Below are 20,128 nucleotides of genomic sequence, written 5' to 3' on the forward strand. Positions count from 1 at the left end.
GCACCCATTCTGGTGGTTACGGTTTTGTTGCAGCTTTGGATGAATGCATGTTGACTGTTTCCATGGTTACACTTAAGACATCATCTTTGGGGCTGAGCCCAGAAATCTTCTCCTGAGTTTGTCAGTTCTAACCGCTCTGATGTTGACTTACTCAGTATTTTCTTTTCATTTTATTTGTATTGATGGAGCCATGATTTCTCTTGGCAGTCCTTCCCATATCTTTCTCTCATCTCAACCTCACACCCAGTCAAACTGATTAGAAATCTAGCTTTTCTTTTTGGTTTTAAAATCACATTTATTCCTTGGGGCAGGGGAGGGGGCCATGTACCACAGTCTGTAAGACCTCCTCCTTCTCCTTTGTGGCTCCAAGGAATGAAACTCACATTGTCAGGCGTGGTGGCAAGCACCTTTACCCACTGAGCTGACGCGCCAGCATTACTCTAAGTTTCTCTTTTTCTTTTGGTGTTTCGAGACAGGGTTTTTTCTGTGTAGTCCTGGTCATCCTGGAACTTGCTCTGTAGCCCAGACCGACCGACCAACCTCAAACTCAGAGATCCACCTGTTGAGGCAATCTTGTATCCCAGGCTAGCCTCAAACTCACCATGTAGACCTTGAACTTCTGATCCTCCTACTTGGCCCTCCTAAGTGCAAGGGATACAGGCATGGACCACAATGACCAGTGTATTCAGTGCTGAGGAGTGAACACAGGGTCTCATGAACGCTATCCAAGCACTCTATCAACTGACCTACGCTCTGAGCTCCCTTCTGTATAGTTTCTGGCAGGAATTTTTGTCAGGAAGAGACAGAGAGCCGCCGGCCCACGTAACCAATTTCTCTATGATGGGGGCAGTTCCAGCCACTACAGGAAATGTGGTGGCAAAGTGGTTACCAAGGAGCCCAGAGTCACCAGACACCATCACTAGCATCCACCATGGGTTCCCTTCTGTCTAGGTCCTGGTCAAGATCACTAGGAGGCGGGCTCTGGAGCTGGAAGCATCCGGTCAGTCTGATGAACTGAGCAGCTATGCAGGTGCTGTAGACGTGGCAAGACTGTGCAGAAATCAGGCCCCAGGAGTGAGCTCAGGCCTCACTCAATCTTGGTTTCTGAAACCGTGGAGAGAGAAGGACTCTCAGCCTGGCACACAAGGTAGTTTTCTGCCTCTCAGGTAAGCCCGGGCTCAAGGAAAGTGCAGACAACTGGGAAGGGACGCTGCAGAGATGGACACCGGCCTTAAATAGTTAACATCTGGAAGCTTAAAACCCACAGAGGCCAGATGAGGTTCGTGAAGATCAATATAAACAATAAAACAAACAGACAAAAAAAAAAAAAAAAAAACCACCACTGGGTGTGGGGTGTGGGGTGCGAGCCTAGAATCTAGCACAGCTGAGGAGGAGATGGGAGGGTCTGGGCGCATCCTCGGCTACATACTATTTCAAATTCAAGGCTAGCCTGGGCTATATGAGGCTTTATCTAAAAATTATAACAACAATAATAAATTTAAATATGTACTGGGGAGATCTACTTGGGGGGGTAAAGTATCTGCCATGAGGGCCTGAGTTCAGGTCCCCAGCACACATGTAAAACCCCCAGAGAGGAGAGAGCAGGACCGCTGGGGCTCCACGGCCAGGCAGCCTAGCCAAAACACTTTGAGTGCCAGGTTCAGTGAGAGGCCCCATCTCAGGAGTATAAGACAGAGTGGGACAGAGATGGATTCTAGGTGTCTGCCTCTGACCTCTATATGTGTGTACATGGACAAGTACACACATGTATGCACACAAGCATGCACCATACACACACACTGCATGCACACATGTATGCACCATATACATACACTGCATGCACACACTGCATGCACACACTGCATGCACACAAGCATGCATCTGTGCAAAGACGGGAAGAACCTTATCTGTCCCCGGTCCTGCTGTGTGGCAGTAGGCATCCCAGCCTTGGCAGTAGGACAAGGCGGGAACATCTGGGAGGATCAGGAAACAGAGATTGGACAGGAATGGGGTGTGGCTATAAGCCCCAAGGACCACCTTCCTGAAACTGACCTTCCTCTGTCTAGACGCCACTTCCCAAAGGCTGTACGGTGTCCTAAAACAGCCGCTAGAGACCAAGTGTGCAGACACACGCACACTTGTGGGGACACCTCGCATTCAAATTGTGACACTCGTCAACGCTCACCTGGCCCAGACACCTAATTTATCAGCAACCAGCTCTATGTTCTCCAGTGTAGGGTAGCATTCAGTCCCTCCTGGAGTCTATTCCTGGCATTGGCACCATTGGAGCAGCCTCTAAAGGCTTACGTGTTTACACTTGCCTGGCCTGCGTGATGGCCGCTTTGAATCCAGTTCCTCATGCTGTGGTGACCCTCAACCATGCAATTATTTCTGTTGCTACTTTAGAACTGTAATTTTGCTACTGCTATGAACTGTAATGGGACTATCTGAGACCTCTGTTGAAAGGCTTGCTAAATCTCAAAATAGTTTCAACCTACAGGTTGAGAACCACTACTCCAGAGTCATCTCAGAAGAGAGCATCCATGAGGAATTGCCTAGGACAGGTCGGCCTGCGGGTCGGTGTGCGACTTTAACTGGGCTGTGATGGAGGGACCCACCCACATTCCATGAGCTGAGCTCTGGGTTGGATCTTGAAGAGTGAGCTGGGCACTGTGCATATTCATTCATTCTCTCTGCTCTTGACTGTGGGTGTGATGTGGTCAGATGCTTCCAATTCCTGACGCCTTGGCTTCTCCACACTGCTGGACTGGAGCCCGGAACCCTGAGCCAAAGGCCCCCTTTCTCCCTTACGTTGCCCTTGTCAGGGTGTTTGATCCCAGCCACAGGAAGAAACCCAGCCGTCCTATGTTAGCTACTCAAGCAGGGTTCTTTCCGTATCAAAAACATTCTGCACTCAGCCTGTGTGCATGCACAGTGAATCCCGAGAAAACTGACTAGTGCACACAAACACTTATCGTCAAATGCCATGATGACAATATTCATAAAAATCAAAAATGGAATGGGGAGAGGTGGCTCAGTGGTTAGTCCGTGCTACTCTTGGAGAAGACCTGAGTTTGGGTCCCAGCACCCAAAGTCAGGTGACTCACAACCACCTGTCACTCTAGCTGCAGGGGATCCGATGCCCCCTGCTGGCCTCTCAGGTCATGGCACTCACATGTGTACGGATAGACAACATTTGAAACTTTTTTCTCTCTTTTTTAAAGCTTTATTTATTATGTATACAGCGTTCTGCCTGCATGTATGTCTACAGGCCAGAAGAGGGCACCGGATCTCATTAAAGATGGTTGTGAACCACCATGTGGTTGCTAGGATTTGAACTCAGGACCTCTGGAAGAGCAGTCAGTGCTCTTAACCACTGAGCCATCTCTCCAGCCCCATTTTAAACTTTCTAAGAATGTGTTTCACATTTACATGGACTCTGCCATCACACTGGGAGCACCTGCAGGACACCTGCTACCATTTCTTCGGGACGCATCCATGTGACTTAGTCAATCTGGGGCTATTGGAAATATGGACACCTCAGTAAAGTACCTGCCACACAAGCGTGAGAACCTGAGTTCAGACTCCAGCATTCCGTAAAAGCCAGGCCCAGGGCTGTATACCTGTGGCCCCAGCAGTAAGGAGGACAGAAAGGGGAGCCACCTCGAGTTCTCTGGCCAGCCAGTTTAGTGAGACAGTTGAGCACTAGTTTGAGTGAGAGAATCTGTTTCAAAATTAAGGTGGATGGGCCAGAAAGATGGCTCTGTGGGTAAAGGCTATCTACCCGAGTCTGAAACCCCAGGTCCCAGATGAGGACTCTCAATTTGTCCTCTGACCTTCAAGTGTGCTGCGGCATACATGTGCCTAAAGTCACACATAAATAAACACATATCAGAAACACACAACACACAAGACCAAAATTGTTTTTGTTTTTCTGTTTGTTTTGTTTTGGTATTTCACATTTTATATACGAAATGGATTCAGCCATAAAAAGAAAGCGCGCGTCCAGAGATGACCCGGTGTTAAGAGCACATGCTGTTCTTGCCGAGACTCCCAAGTCAGGAGGCCCACGAATGCCTCTACTTCCAGCTCCAGGGAATTTGACATCTTCTGGCCTCTGCAGACACTGCATTCGCATGCACAAACCCACACAGACACATACATATATGCATAATTAAAGCATTAAAATCATACTCTTTTACCAGAGTGTGGTTGCACACTTAGTCTCTGAACTTGGGAGGCAGGACGGACAGATATTTGAGTTCTGCGCCCCCCGGGGCTATTCAATGAGATGTCCTCTCTAAATAAATGAATAAGTAGATACCAGAAGGATGGTTCCATGGTTAACCCAAGACATTCAATTCAGATTCTCAGGTGGCTCACACCAGCCTGTAACTCCAGTTCCAGGGGATCTGGTGCCCTCTTCTGGCCTCTGAGGGTATTGCTGCACACACATGGTGAACGGACACACAGGCAGGCAAAATGATACACACAAAACCAAACCCTTGAAAACCTCACACTAAGTAAAGGAAGCCAGACACAAGGCCACATTCTGCACTGGTCCACAGATAAGAAATTTCCAGAAAAGGCAAATCCATAGAGAAAAGGGAGATGAGGCTGCCCAAGGTTGGGTGTAGGACGAGCAGGGCTGAGGTAAGGAGCGCCTTTGGGGGATATGGAAGGATTCTAAATCAGGTGATGTTGGGATGGCCACATGGGAAGACAGGGAGATCTCTCTCTCTTCTCTCTCTCTCACTCTCCCCACGCCCCCTCAGCTTTCCTGCGCTGTCTGGTTTGGCGCTGTCTTCCAGTTTAGTCTTCGAGATTCCATTTCTTCACTTTTCATTTAATCCTGTCCTGCTTTGCCATTTGTCCATGACAGCTGTCACTTCTGATAGGCACAGGGACATGAGTGTCCCTTCCTTAAAGTTAGTAAGAATACAAGCCTATCCCTTCCAACGATGTCCTAGGGTCCAAGTACATCCCTGCTACCCGAGAGAGGACTGACCGCAGGGCAGAAGCAATCTGTGCATCCAGTCTGGGCAGAGGCCAAAACCCGGCTCGAATGGAGACTGAATCTGGTCCAAGTTTTGGTCCAAAGTAGCTCGGGCTGGGGAACGGCTCGGCTGGGGTTGCTTACTGCAAAAGCGTGGGGATCTGAGGGCGACGCCCAGGGCCTGCGAGAAGGGCTCAGCTCGACCCTCGTCACCTGGAACCCCAGTGTGGTGTGGGTGGTGACGGGCTTGCTGAAGCCTGAAACAGTCCAGCAGTTTGTAACCAAGCAGCATGTAGCCAAGTGCGATGACCCGAGCGACTCTCCAAGTTGACCTGCACATGTGCAGGGTAGCCTGCATGTCTGCCTTACACACACACACACACACACACACACACACACACACACACACACACACACACACACCACAGTATCATAAAGAGCAGGCCACGGGATCAGACTGACATCACGTCTCAACAGTATAAAGTGGAAAGTTGATGAAGGTCCTGGGTTCAGTTCCCCAGCACCCACATGGACTTACACAAGCATCAGGCCTCCAAGGTCACTGTACACGCATGGTACACAGGCATACATGCACATGAAATCCACACACATCAAATCCTTAAAATTTAATTAAAGATGTATGTTCCATAGGGCTGGGGTATAGCTCACTGAAAACACGCCTGCTAAGTAGGTGCACGCCATGAGCTTGAATCTCAGCACCACAAAATGAAAACCCCACAATGCCTATGAAACTGTTTAGAAAAATTTATTTTGAACACATGAAAGGAAAATTTAGATACCCGCCTCCCCACCCCCCATAAGACACAGATCCTCTCCAAGGTGATGGGGAATCCCAACAGGTGTCCCTGAGCTGTGCCCAGTACTGCGTACGAGCTGGGTCTCACCCTCTGCACTCTGAGCTCATGGAGCTGCAGAAAACGCTGTTGGTGGCAGAGACACTTCACATTCCTGAGGCAGGGCAAATGGACCCGCAGGCACCGGCTTACCCACCAGCACACCCTGGTGGCGAGCTGAGAGTGTCTGTGTGTGACAACTGTCACTCACAGACTGGCATATCTAAAAACACCCACAGTGCTCTCTGCAGAGGGTGGAGCCCACTCGCTTTCATCATCCAATCTGGATATTTAATATGACCAGGTAGGAGGCACCCCGGAAACAGCAACTTGGGACATCAGTACCAAGATGGTTCTGCCAGCTGGAAGGACCACCTGCTGCCTCCCAGGGTCCTTGTCCACGGGGCCAGCATCCCTCTCTCCAAGGGCTTCCTTGGTCTGGGAGCAAGGCACACAGCCGCTTGGCGGCTTGGCTTGGAAGGGCCAGCCTAGCGGATGGGCCTGAACGGGAAGGTCACACCTGAGATGAAGGTGTGCCCTGGGTGCGTAGGCAGGGCTGGGTGGGCAGCTGGGTGCGCTGGCACAGCCCCATAGGCCAGCGGGGGAGTATGGATATGCGGGTAGAACCCAGGGGGAAGAGCGGTGTGTGGCGACTGCTGCACTGGGCCCGAGATCACCAGCTGGAGCAGGCTGTAAACACAAGGAGAGAGATTAAGACCGAGGCCTTCAACCCAGTGCTGCCACTTGGGCCTCTGGCCTGTTCTCCCAAATGCTGCAGGCCTGACGGTACATGCCTGTCATCCCAGCACTCCAGAAGCTGCTCTGTCCCTCTGTCCCTGGTGCCTCACACCTCCTGAGTCAGGGGCTCCTGGGGAGCACAGGAGACTGGGGAACTTAATGATGGTTAGCCCAGGACTGAGCGAGAAGGACCTGCGGGGAGAAAGCTACAATCCCACCACGGATGGGTGGCTATGCTTGGAACCATGATCACGTGAAAGTCTCCATGTGGCATCCGGAACCCTAAGCCCTCAGAACTTGAGGCTCACAGAGGTCAGGCTCTGTGCTGGCTCTAGTTTTATGTCAACTTGACAGAAGCTGGAGTTATCTGAAAGGAAGGAACCTCAACTGAGAAAACGCTTCCGTAAGATCCAGCTGGAGGGCATTTTCTTAACTAGTGATTGATGGGGGAGGGCCTGCCCATTGTGGGTGGTGGCACCCCTGGGCTGGAGGTCCTGGCTTCTATAAGAAAGCAGGCTGAGCAAGCCATGGGAGCAGCGCCCTCCATGGCCTCTGCATCAGCCCCTGCCTCCAGGTTCCTGCCCTGCTTGTGTTCCTGTCCTGACTTCTTTCTATAATGCACAGGATGTGGAAGTCAAACAAACCCTCTCCTCCCAGGTCGCTTTGGTCCTGGGGTTCCATCACAGCAACAGTAACACCAACGAAGACGGCCTGAGCCCAGTCACCACACTGCCTCAAGACAACAGTTTGGCCACCAGGAAAATCTCAATTCTAACTGCGTTCTGACTGCATTCCATACATAAGCCCCACAAAGATGGCTTTTCAATAGTGCATTACGATTCAAAGGATCATAGTCCCAAGATCTAAGGAAGCAAGATACCAGAGCTACACCCTCCCTGCCTAGACCCCAAGGCTCTGTTGGGACTCACCAGAACCTCTTCTCCCTTCCTTTCTACAGCCTCCACCATCTGCAACGCCCTACCCTGAGTGCGGTGCTGCTCTGAGGTCCCGGATCCTTCCCAGCCGGTGGCAGGATCAGAACACCCTGCTCTAAAGCTCAGCGCATCACCTTCCCAAAGTCCGTCTGCCAGGCAGCTGGGCTCTCCACGCTGAGGACTCAGCCTCCCTGCGTAGTCTCTGCTGCAGACACAAGCTCACCCCTCTCCCAGCCTCACTGAAGCTCAGCCTGGCCATGGTGCTACTCTCTCTGTCACCAAACCCAGCCTTCTGGTTCCAGCTCAGGTTGCTCATCCCCTTGGCCCCCAGTTCCACCATGCCGCACCTCCCTGAACGCTGACCCAGTGACATCTGCCCGTCCTTATAAGTGCTGACCCAGTGACGCCTGCCTGCCCTCAAGTGCTGACCCAGTGACAGCCTGCCTGCCCTCAAGTGGCCCTGCTGCTCTTCGGACACTGTCTGGAGCTTCCCTGGAGCAGATGGTGGGACTGTCACAGACCTTCCTATAGCAGCACAGGGGACCCAAAGCTCCCAAGACACCTCAGACAGTCACTGTAGCCATGAAGAGAATGGGCAGAGTTAAGGGGTCAAAGCCCCTCTGAGGCCTTTTCAAAAAACAAAGAAACAAGAAAAACCCTCTACACGTCTACTTTATTTCATGTGTGAGGACGTTCTGCCTGCATGTATGTCTGTGGACCACATGCATGCAGAGCACAGGAGGCCAGAAGAAGGTTTGGGGCAGATTCCTGGACTGGCATTAGAGTCAGTTGTGAGCTGTCATCTGAGTGCTAAAAATGCAAATCAGGTCGTCTGCAAGAGCAACAGTGCTCCAACCACTGGGCCGTCTTACCAGACTCTGAGAGATTTCATTTACATCCCATTCTCTTCTTGTTAAAATAACTCTGAGTGGCGCTGCACACCTATAATCCTAGCACTCAGGAGGCAGGGGCAGGTGGATCTCTGAGTTTGAGACCAACCTGATCTACAGTGAGTTCCAGAACAGCCCGGGCTGTCACAGAGAAACCCTGTCTCAAAACAACAACAAAACAAAACAAAACCAACCAACCAACCAAGCAAGCAAGCAACCAAAACCTCAAGATAAGAAGCTCAATCAAAACATTTATAAGCCAGGTGAATTCTAGGTCAGCCTGGCCTACATGGCCAGACACCCTCCCTCTCTCTATATATAGATAAAATAAATAAGAGAGAGAAAGAAAGAAAGAAAGAAAGAAAGAAAGAAAGAAAGAAAGAAAGAAAGAAAGAAAGAAAGAAAGAAAGAAAGAAAGAAAGAAAGAGAGAGAGAAAGAAGAGAAACAGAGAGAGAAAAAGTCAAAGTCCACTGAGCACCGCAGAGCCCATAGCCTGCCAGAGTTAGCAGAAATTTGCAGTCTGGTGGGGAAGTTAGAACTCAGTGTTCGCAGTGAGATGCCATGGTCTGGTAGGCAGAGGAAAAGGAGCAGTGAGCCCTGAACGGCGCTCCAGCCACTGAGGGTGGCCGGTGTGTCCCGCCAGCACCTCTCCCACTTCACTCAGGGCCAGACACTCAGCCACTCTCCCAGAGAACTCAAGAGTACCGGTCTAGGTGACAGGGCCCCACCATGGCCCAGACCAGCCTTCCTCAACTTGCAATGAAGCAGCACTCGGCTGATGTGCAGGCTCCTGCCCAGACTGGCTAGTGTGGCAGAGCCAGGAACCAGGTGCTGGTGGCTATGACAACCAGGGCAGCTAAGATGCCTAGCTCCATATCCAGGCTGCCTGTCAGCACCAATCCTGGGACCCAGTAAAAAGTGACAGGATCAAGTGGCCCGGGACCCAGTAACAAATGACCAAGACCAGCAGTCCTACCTGCATCTCATCACTGCTGTAAGCCTGTACTGCTCACACCCCACCATTGCTGTAAACTCGCCCTGCTCACACCTCAGAACTGCTGTAAACCCATCCTGTTCATACCTCACCAGTGCTATAAACCTGCCCTGTTCACACCTCACCACTACTATAAGCCTGCCCCTATTCACACCTCACCACTGCTGTAAGCCTGCCCTGCTCACACCTCACCACTGCTGTAAGCCTGCCCTGCTCACACCTCACCATTGCTGTAAGCCTGCCCTGTTCACACCTCACCACTTCTATAAGCCTGCCCCTGTTCACACCTCACCACTGCTATAATCCTGCCCCTGTTCACACCTCACCACTGCTATAAGCCTGCCCTGCTCATACCACACCACTGCTGTAAGCCTGGCCTGCTCACACCTCACCAATGCTGTAAGCCTACCCTGTTCACACCTCACCACTGCTATAAGTCTGCCCTGTTCACACCTCACCACTGCTGTAAGCCTGGCCTGCTCACACCACACCACTGCTGTAAGCCTGCCCTGCTCACACCTCACCACTGCTATAAACCTGCCCCTGTTCACACCTCACCACTGCTATAAGCCTGCCCCTGTTCACACCTCACCACTGCTGTAAGCCTGCCCTACTCACACTACACCACTGCTGTAAGCCTGCCCTGCTCACACCTCACCAATGCTGTAAGCCTGCCCTGCTCACACCTCACCACTGCTGTAAGCCTGCCCTGCTCACATACCTGGCTTCAACTGACAACAGCACCTTGCTCAGCGGTCACAATTTCTATGTGTGTGGATGTATGTGATGCACATGTACATGTGAATAACACACGTACATACAGATACTCATGTATGTGAGTTCGGGCACATGTGTGTCATGGCAAACATGGAGGTCAGAGGACAAGCTCAGATGTCAGCTCACCTTCCACCTGGCTTGAGTTGGAGTCTCAACTGTCTCCCATCGTCCTCCAGGCTAACTAATTGCCCTGCAAGCTGTCAGGGAATTTCTAGTCTCTGCCTCTACTCTGGCTACAGGAGAATTGGGAATTACAGATAATTTGCGTGCTACAAGTTGCTTTTTTTAATGTGGGTCCTGAGTATCTAACTGAGGACCCCTTGCTTATGCATCAAGTGTTTCTGTGGCTGAGCCAACTCCCAGCCACAGTTACTATTAGCAGCTATATAGTCCCCTCTCCCGAGGTATGATGGTTACTGACTATCCCCTGTACCTGGGACCAAGGGCCACCATGCTCCCTCTGCACTGCATGAGACTCTGTCGTGCACAGAGCTTTTGGCTTTGCGTCTAAGGACAGAGTCACAGAACTGGAATGCTTACATTCTGAAAGGACAGCAGCTCCCATGAGACACACCACGAGGCAGACATCATTGCCACCCCCATAGGGAAACAGACCCAGAGACACACACAGAGATTGCCCAAATGCCATCACAAATATCTCCAAAGCCAACTGCCTGCTGAGGGAAGCCATGCACAGGTAGGCCCAGTACACTGGGCTCTCGGGGTCACCGCAGTGTGAGGAGTGCACACAGCCTCCAGCACACACACATCTTGGCTTCACTTCTAGGGAGAGTCACAGAAGTGCAATGTCTGGGTTCTGAAAGGGGCAGCGGCTCACACGAAGCATCAAGCTCTGCTCTAACAGCAGCAATCTGCCTTAGCAGCTCTGAGTGACACTGGGAGGTCGCTGTGGTCTCTCTCACTCCGGCGAGAGGGCTGTCCTGAGCCTCTGCTTTTCCCAGGGCCAATCTAACCCTCCAGAAAGCTCATCAGGGGATACTCAGCTGCCTGCAGACCAGATTTCCCAGGACCACAGTGCCTGTGTGCCCTGCTCTGCCTCTTGCCATTCCCACCCTGCCCCAGCAGTGCCAACCCAGGAGGAGGTAGGAACACCTACTTGTTATGGGGCAGCCGGGAGCACAAGGTTCTCAGGTCATCTGTAATTAAGGAGACATGAGATTAGACGGGGGAGACCTGGGTTCAAGGTTCTTACAAGACCGCTGGCCAGCCAGCAGCAGGATCTGCTGCAGTCAGCTCCCAGCCGCCTTAGAAACTGGATTCTCCTGAATGGCAGTTCTCACATAAAATAAAAACAAACTGGAAACAGAAGAAGCCACTTGGGAGGGAGGGGGGCTGTTGACAATCTGTTGAGTGTCTGGCAAAGAGCCACAAATCAGAGCTGAATAACCGAATACCCAGGGTAAAATGGGGAGGGACTCATCAATAGCACCCCTCTACTGGGGACACAGGCCAACAGTACATTAGATGGCAAACGCAGGGCTGGTGCTATACTCGGAGACAGAGAGCTCGCCTAGCACGCTCGAGGCCCTAGCTCAGTCTCCAGGACTGTTCACCTGCCGCCAAAAGAGGAAATCAGACAGCGAACATATCCAAGCATGGAGGGTCACTCCCACAATCCTAGCACTCAGGCACAGAGGCAGAAAAACTGCCACGAGTTTCAGGCTAGCCTGGGCTATACAAAGCAAGGTTCACCGCACACATACGCCAAAATCCTAGTCCTACAGAGGAAAAGCTCTGTATGCTCTAGCCACCCTGTGCCGAAAAGAGCCAGGTGACATCTAGATGTGGTATCTAGAGCACAGCAGCACCCCATGAGGACGACTCTGGGGGACAGTCCCTTATAGTCCCAGGGACGGGGAGCAAGTCCCTAAAGAAGCAAAGGCAGTATCTGTCCGAGACCCCCATCCTTTCTGCGTACGACACGGGGTCACGGGGTCAGCACTTACCTCTCGTGCACAGCAGGGCCCCCGACGTCATAGCCACCTGCAAGGCCTGGGCCAAGCGGTCCAGGGCAAGCTCGATCTCCTGGGAGGCATTGAGGGGGTTCAGTTCATCTGCTAGTCTGTTGATCTCCTCCACAAGCGGGACCATGTGGTCGAACAGGATGAGCCCCAGGCGCCCGTACAGGTTTTTCTCTGTGAGGTGCAGCTGGAGCGTCATGAGGACCTGCAGGACGCTCAGGTGGAGCTTTGAGTACAGCAAGTGCGAGTCTCTGTCCGTGCTGGCACCCGAGTCCTTGGCAACCTTGTGACTGATGTGGCCATTGGATAGGCAAGGCTTCTTCCTTTTGTAAGCCAGAGGGGCCTTCACGCACCACCGGATCAGCCCAATGAGGGGTGTGAGCTCTAAAAATCCTATGGGCAGGTTGGCGGCGATGGGAGTATTTAAAAATGTGATGAGAATCAGCCTCGGGTCCTCGAAAATCCAGCTGACAATCATTTCAAGCAAGTCCAAAGGTGGGATGAGGTCATCTGCAGAGAGACATGCAGTCAGGAGCAGCTCTGGCCTTGGGGACAGGAGCGGACAGTGGGGGACGGGCCCCCGAGTTTAGAGCCTTCGTGTCTGACGCTCAGATGCCTACTGCCCAAGTCACACTCATCCTCTGTCTCCTTCTCTCTCTTTTTTTTTTTTTTGAGACAGGGTTTCTCTGTATAGCTCTGGCTGTCCTGGACTCTGCCTCCTTCTCAACATCTGCACCATGACGGATGTCCTGTCCCCAGTGTCCAGGACCCTACGGCCAAAGTCAAGGCTCAGAAAAACACAAGTGAAAATAAAAACCACCTAAGTTAACAATTCCCTTGAACTTGAATTCCCTACACACTTATTTAATTTTTGGTGCATCTACGTGCATGCGTGTGCTTTTGTGTGTGTGTGTGTGCTTGTGTGTACACTCGAACATAAAGCATATGTGGAGATCAGAGGACACTGCAGGAGTCCCTTCCCTCTGCACTTTTACACAGGTCCCAGGGATTGAACTTAAGTTGTCACGCTGTATGGCACTTGCTTCTGCACATGGTGCTCAGCCTCCCTGACACTGTGACCCTTTAGTACAGCTCCTCATGACATGGTGGCGCCAAGCCATAAAATTATTTTCACTTCATAACTGTAAGTTTGGTGTTGTTATGAACCGTAATGTAAATATTTTTGAATGGAGGTTTACCAAAGAGATTACGGCCCATGGGTTGAGAACTGCTGTTCTACACAAAGAGCTAGCTCACTATCCCCAAGCTCACAACGACGGGTGCGCTTCAGCCCTTGTCTGGGTGTAGGTTTCCTCCCTATGCCTGGTATCTCCTCTGTAGTAAAGTGGCAGCCACAGTGACCTTCAGGGAGCAGTGTGCAGTGCTGTCAGTCAGCCAGCGCAGCCCCAAAGTTGGAGCCCTTATCTAAGTACCAGTGTGACTCTGGGACAGCACTAACAAGGGCAGAAGTTGGCACTAACTCTGGGCCTACTGTGTGTCAAGTGCTGGTCCCAATCCTTTAAGCAAACCAACCCTCTTAGTCCATACACCCCAGAGTTCTTTCTCAGAACTCACTAGAAACACATGGTGGAGCTGGGTGTGGTGGTACATGCCTCTGATCCCAGCACTCGCAGGCAGAGGCAGAAGGATCTCTGTAAGTTCAAGGCTAGCCTAGGTCTACAAAGTGAGTCCAGGACAGCCAGGGCTGTTATACCAAGAAACCCTGTCTCAAAAAAAAAAAAAAAAAAGACCAAAACTACAAACCAACAGGTGGAGGGCTCATCTCAGACCCCTGGCAGCCTGGCTTTTATGTCACCCAGCTACTCTGCCCAATTTGACATCAGCACGGTATATGCTCAGGCTGCGGCCCAGCCTCCTCTCTGAGGCTGTGTTCTCAGCTCAGCTCATGGGAGAGCAAAGCCTGACAGAGTCCCCTGCCATGCTTGGCTCGAGCATGTCAGAGAAGGACTTGGGAAGCAAGGCATGTGCCCACTCCGTTGGAATAAGCTTTTCTTCCTCTGAAGACTGTCTCCGATTGTCCCGACAACACTTCCCCATGTACCCCACCACCGGCAGGAGGCAGCAGCTGTGGTCTACAGCCCCCCTGTGGCAACCCTGCCCCTGTGCCCTTGATTCCCCAGAGAGTTTCTGCCCCCTATGTTTCTAACACATGCCCAGGTCTCAGTGGGGGCACCTGCCGTGGCCTAAAGGCAGCGAGCAGTCAGGTGAGAGTGTGCATCTATGCCCTGGGCATGTGCGTGGCACGTGTGCTTAGTGACTGAATTCTCCATTCCCACAGGAGAGACCTGTGCTCTTGAACCCGTTTGCCTGCACGTATGTATGTGCATCACAGGCACGCATCTCCGCGCTTCTAAGAGCAGAAGGCGCCTCCAACCTGAAAGTGGCACAGGTTAAGCAGTAGAACCGGTAAGATGGGGACAAACACATGGCCATGGGGCTGGGATGGAACAGGAAATAGACAAGGTTCCCAAAGACTCTCAAACTGCTGGCTGAGCTGCCAGAGCTGCCAGAGCCAGACAAGACACTACCTGTCAGCCCCCAGGGCAGCCAGGGCAGAGGACAGAGGGAGGAGACTGACCCCTGAGCACAAAAGCAGGCTCACTCCACAGAAAGCAGCACAAACACCTTCCCTTTGTGGGAAAACCCTGAGCCTCAGGCATAAGACACCGCAGGGGCCATTGCTGACGTGAAGCCCCGGCTTCTTCACCTATTCTCTCCATCACAGACACATTCCTGGGACAGCATCAACGAGCAGGGCTTTCTGCGCAAGTCCTTCCACATCTGTGTCAACTCTGGCCCCTACTTCCTGGCTGTTCTTCCAGAAGACCCAGGTTTAATTTCCCAGTACCCACTTGTAGCTCACACCTGTCTATAATTATAGACCTAGGGCATCTAACACCCTCTTCTGGCGTCTGTGGATACCAGGCATTCATGTGGTGCACAGATATACATGCAGGCAAAACATCCACACACGGGAAGAAAACAAGAAGGAGGAGGAAGGAGAAGAGTAAGATGGTGTGATGGTTTGTATATGCATGGACCAGGGAGTGGCACTACTAGAAGGTGTGGTCCTTTTGGACTAGGTGTGTCACCGTGGGCGTGGGCTCTAATATCCTTGTCCTAGCTGCCTGGAAGTCAATATTCTGCTAGCAGCCTTCAGATGAAAATGTAGAACTCTTAGCTCCTCCTGCACCAGGCCTGCCAGGATGCTGCCACGTTCCCACCTTGATGATACTGGACTGAACCAGCCCCAAATGTTGTCCTTTATAAGACTTGCCTTGCTCACAGCAGTAAAATCCTAACTAAGACAGAAGGGAAGGGGGAAAAGAAGAAACCTTAAAGATAGATGGATGGATGGATGGACAGATGGTAGCTGGATGGACAGACAGACAGATAGATGAGCACTTGCTGCTCTTCCAGAGGACTTATGTTTGGTTCCCAGTTTCCACACTGGGCACAAGTGCCTGTGCCTTCACCTTCAAGGGCCCTGACACTCAATTCTGGCTTTCTTGGGCACCCACAGGTACCTGTCATACCCCCGCCCCCCATGCACATAATTAAGAATAAATCTTGTGGAGAGGCAGTCACATGTCTACGGAAAAGTACCTGTACCTGGTTTCCTACGCTCTTATTTCCGACATTCAGACCCAAACTGCGAAGAATTGAACAAAGCCGCTTTTAGCAAGTGGTAAAGACTGAGATGCTGTAAGGCTAGGTTTAGCCCCACAGTAACGATGCATACGTTGCAGTTAAAAAAGTCAGTGGCAAGGGTCTGGACAGTGGGTAAGAGCACTCGCTGCTCTTACATTGAGTTCAGTTCTCACATTTGGACCATGTGTAACTCTAGCTCCAAGTGCCTCTGTGGGCACTGCACACGTGACACCCGCCCCCCAGACACAAACCACAAAATAAAACAAAAGCCAATGTAGTCACTGGGGCATGAGGTATTCCAGGGCAGAATGCTTGTCCAGCATGCTCGAAACTCTGGGTTCTACCCCCAGCACAGCAAGAAAGAAATACACAAAGCTGGTGTCCACCAGAAGCTGCTCGGACACTCACCTGATGACAGGTCGTAGAGGGCGGTCACGGACGTTATGAACTGGCAGCAGAAACGAGGACTGGCACTAAAGATCTGCTTCAGTGTCTGAACGGAGCCCGGCACCAGACAGCAGTAGTCCTCCACAAGCACTCTGGCAAGCCTCACGCAGTAGACCACGGGCGTCCGCTGGGAAGAAGCCACAGTCCAAGTCACTGAGGAACCCTGAGCTGGCAGGTGACAGCTGCGTGTAAAGAGTGAAGACCACCCACGTGGGTGGAGCCACTTCGGGGCGGGGAGACCTGCTAACAGAGCCCCTTGGGGTAGGGTCTCATCATCTAAAGCCCATGGCACCAGTCTACCACCACTTCCCAGCCACAGGGGAGCACAGCTCCACAGGGGCGGCCAAGCTAATCAGCCTGCTATCCCACACTCCAGCACTAGAGGGCAGAAGTGCGTTCTTGCAAGAAGGACCATGCCCACTACAAAGGTGGAATAGTTACATAAATCTGCCTGTCTCGGTTGAAAGGTGACTTTGCCGAGGAAATGACAATTTCTGAAGGACACCATACATCAAAACTACCCATTACTACCACTGTGAGGTTTGGAAGAGTTTGTGAATTATCACATGATGAAATGTTTGCCACAAGCCCAGCAGTGGTGGCGCACGCCTTTGATCCCAGCACTTGGGAGGCAGAGGCAGGCGGATCTCTTGAGTTCCAGGACAGCCAGGGCTACTCAGAGAAACCCTGTCTCAAAAAAACAAAAACAAACAAACAAAAAAAAAAAAGTTTGCTACAGCTGGGTGTGGTGGCTCAAGGCTCGGTCTCAGCACTAGGAAGCCTGGGGCAAAAGGATTAGGAGGTTGTAGGCTGGCCTAAGCTACATAGTTAAACTTGTTTTTCTTAAGATTTTACTTTTCATGGTGTGTAGCCCCGTGTGTCTGTTTGAGTAGACCCATACATGTGCGTAAAGGCATTCAAGGAGAACAGGGGGAAGGGATTCCCGGGAGCTGGAGTTATAGGCACTTGGGAGCAGGATATGGGTGCTCTAAGAACTGGATTTGGGTCCTTTGTGTGAACAAGTCTCTTAACTCCTAAGCCATCTCTCCTTCCCTCCGCATACTGTTTTAAAAATCCAATCATTTTGCCTGAGAAATAGATTTTCCATTTATTCTGAAGATGAGGCCTTTTTGTTTTGTTTATCAAAAAATTAATTTAAGGCTGGGTGTGGTGTCACACACCTTTAATCTGGGGAGGCCAAGGATGGCAAATCTTTGTGAGTTAGAGGCCAGCCTGGTCTACAGAGTGAATTCCATGCCAATCGAGGCCATACAGTAAGACGCAAACTGGGAGGATGGTGGGGGATGGTTGGTGGGGGATGGTGGAGGATGGTGGGGGATGGTGGGGGATGGTGGGGGATGGTGGAGGATTCAGCCAGTTAAGCTCTTGCCTTGCAAGCCCGACAACCTGAGAGAAAGCTCTGTAACAGCATAAGGACAAAAGAAGTAGGGGGCTAGACAGGCAGCTCAGTAGTTAGGGGCACTGGCTGCTCTCCCAGAGGACCCAAATTCGATTCCTAGCACCCACATGGTGGCTCACAACCATTTGTAACTCTAGTTGCAGGGATCGAAAGCCCGCTCCGCTTCCAGCCTCCACAGTGTGAGCAGCAGCATACAGGTGGTACACAGACACAACATCCCCACGCAAAACAGTTCCACATTAACAAATAATTTTACAAATTTAAGATGAAAAGGAGCCAAGGAAGCCAGGTGGCGGTGGCGCATACCTTTAATCCCAGCACTCGGGAGGCAGAGGCAGGCGGATTACTGAGTTCAAGGCCAGCCTGGTCTACACAGTGAGTTACAGGACAGCCAGTGCTACACAGAGAAACCCTGTCTCAAAAAAAGGTGACAGTAGTGACCCGACTTCACACAGCTGTCCTCAGGCCTCTCCAGATGTGCTGTGGCACAGGCAACCACACACACATCACACATGCACAGTAATACTAAAAGTAAGCTGGGTGTGATGGCATACACCTTTAATAGCAAATGCTAGGGAGGCAGAGACACCTGGTCTGGGTTGAGTTCAAGGCCAGCCTGGTCTACATTTTGAGATCCAGGACAGCCCAGGCTACATAATCAGAACCTGTTTCAAAATGAAACAAATCCTAATTTTACTACTTTGTGTACAAGAAGGCTACAATTCCAGAGCCAGACACGTGGACCCTATAATCCTCAAGAGACTCAGGTAGAAGGGTCATGAGGGTTGAATTCAGCTTGGGCTACATACCAAATTCTTTTTTCAAAAAAAAAAAGTCAATCAAAGAAACAAAAAAAATGTTTGCTCCATAAAAAAAACGGGACTGGGTGTAGCACCCAGGCAGGGATGATCGATGACATCACGCACGTGTAAAAGACCTCTACGAACATCCAAACTCTTGTTATCCTGTCTACGGAGACTGTGGGAGACGCTATTTCGAGAGCAGTACCTGGAGCCAGGAGGCCGCACATTCCAACACGGGGATCCGACACACGGCCACGGCCATGGAGACCAGCTTTCCCAACAAGCTCATTCGGCTGTCGTCGGCTTTGTTCCCTTGGGGGCTGAAAAGGGAGGAGAAAATGATCTGCCGCACAGAGTCCTTGCTTTGCTCCTGGAAGTAACTGCACATGATTTCAAGAAGCTGGAGCTCCTGGAGGGAATTCAGTCTCTGTAAAAACAAACCCGGAAGAGAAGCTGTGAGAAGAGGGCCTCCACCTGCCCCTTAGCTCCCACCCTAAGAGATTAGGGAAGTGGATGCTTAGAATCCCAGCGCACACGAGGCTGAGTCTAGCCGATAATGAGTTTCAGGCTGGCCCGAGATACATGGTACACAGAAAGACAGTGTTTGAAAAAGGAAAACAGATCTATTCTTTTTCCCAGGGTGTATTTTTTTCACCCTTCAGAAGCCTAAGCCCGGGGGGGCTTAACTCTATGAATAAGCAAAGGAAAAAACCCTGCATCTAGTTAAGCGACATCCCAGAGGGATGTTAAGTAGCCAGTTCACAAAGCCACCACCCCGGATCATTCATTGGTGGGCGACTGTCACACGCCTGCGAAACGGGCACGCGGCTGAGCAACGCCGCTGGACTGCAAGGCCGGGGGAGCGGAAAGAGGAGCGAGACCTCGGGGCGAGCTCCTGTCACCGAGCGAGGGCACGGCCGGGGCGGGCACCTTGGGCTGCGCGCCGCGCTCCTTGGGCACTTGGAACACGAACTCCTCCAGCAGCTCCACGGAGCCCTTGTCCACGATGGGCAACGGCGCGCTCTGCAGCTGGCTGCTGAAGTAGATGTCCAGGTGGTACAGCACCTCCTTGGCGGCGCTCAGCGCGTCGCGCCGCAGCAGCGAGTGGCGGATGTCGCTCATGGTGCGGCCGCCCTGTCCCCGCCGCGAGTCCTACTTCCGCCCGGAGACAAAGAGGCGCGACCGGCCTGGGCCCCGACGCGGGCAGGGTCGCGGCGCCCGCCCGCCTCTAACAGGCGCCAACCCGCTCAGGGGACCATCGTCGCCGCTGCCGCCGCCGCCACGGGCCAGCGAGTATCCTGGGGTCCGACTGCGGCGCCGCCCAGAGCCGCGGGAGCCGACGCCGCTCGGCCGAACCGGCGGCTGAATGGCGACGGCGGCCCGCAGGGGCCAAGCTCGGGCTGCGGCCGCGCGCTCTCGTGGGCGCCCCCTGGCGGTGAAGCCCGCACGGGCAAGCACGAGGCCCCGCCCCGCCGTCTTCGCAAGAGTTTCTCCGGCTTCAGAGGTGTTTGATTATCAGACACTCGGAGGTGTTCTGAGCCGGCACCACGCACCCAAGCCTTCTCATGCTCCCCTCCAACCAGGACGTGCTCTGATCGCCCCCGGGAGTGGGGCGACTA

The 20,128-nt window shown here is 52.1% G+C and overlaps 1 protein-coding gene and 1 long non-coding RNA gene across 3 annotated transcripts; one reads left to right on the forward strand and one right to left on the reverse strand.

The window, feature by feature from the left end:
- Positions 1-571: 571 nt before the first annotated feature.
- On the forward strand, positions 572-3,905 carry Gm52794. Its single transcript, XR_003955829.1, has 2 exons — positions 572-1,166; positions 2,501-3,905. It is a non-coding gene; the product is annotated as a predicted gene, 52794 (long non-coding RNA).
- A 1,703-nt stretch (positions 3,906-5,608) lies between these two features.
- E130309D02Rik (RIKEN cDNA E130309D02 gene) lies at positions 5,609-19,924 on the reverse strand. Of its 2 annotated transcripts, none has more exons than NM_172726.4 (6): positions 19,440-19,897; positions 18,715-18,936; positions 16,248-16,413; positions 12,153-12,677; positions 11,303-11,342; positions 5,609-6,540 (listed from the first exon to the last, which is right to left on the reverse strand). In NM_172726.4, exons 1-6 carry the CDS (start codon positions 19,629-19,631, stop codon positions 6,339-6,341), a joined length of 1,347 nt encoding a protein of 448 aa, NP_766314.3. In that variant the 5' UTR covers positions 19,632-19,897; the 3' UTR covers positions 5,609-6,338. The 2 variants fall into 2 exon arrangements, with proteins under 2 accessions (NP_766314.3, XP_006504760.1); XM_006504697.2 differs by having other exon boundaries at positions 5,746-6,540; positions 19,391-19,924.
- Between the last annotated feature and the right edge of the window lie 204 nt (positions 19,925-20,128).

Source organism: Mus musculus, chromosome 5 (genome assembly GCF_000001635.26).
Source record: "Mus musculus strain C57BL/6J chromosome 5, GRCm38.p6 C57BL/6J".
In the NCBI taxonomy this organism is placed as follows: Eukaryota; Metazoa; Chordata; class Mammalia; order Rodentia; family Muridae; genus Mus; species Mus musculus.

Coding starts and splice junctions, on each gene's coding strand:
- E130309D02Rik (NM_172726.4), bottom strand. CDS start 19,631: ATGAGCGACATCCGCCACTCGCTGCTGCGGCGCGACGCGCTGAGCGCC. Junction 11,343..12,152: donor GGCCCTGCTGTGCACGAGAG/GTAAGTGCTGAC, acceptor CCTTAATTACAG/ATGACCTGAGAACCTTGTGC. Junction 6,541..11,302: donor TCCCGGCTGCCCCATAACAA/GTAGGTGTTCCT, acceptor TTGTGTTTACAG/CCTGCTCCAGCTGGTGATCT.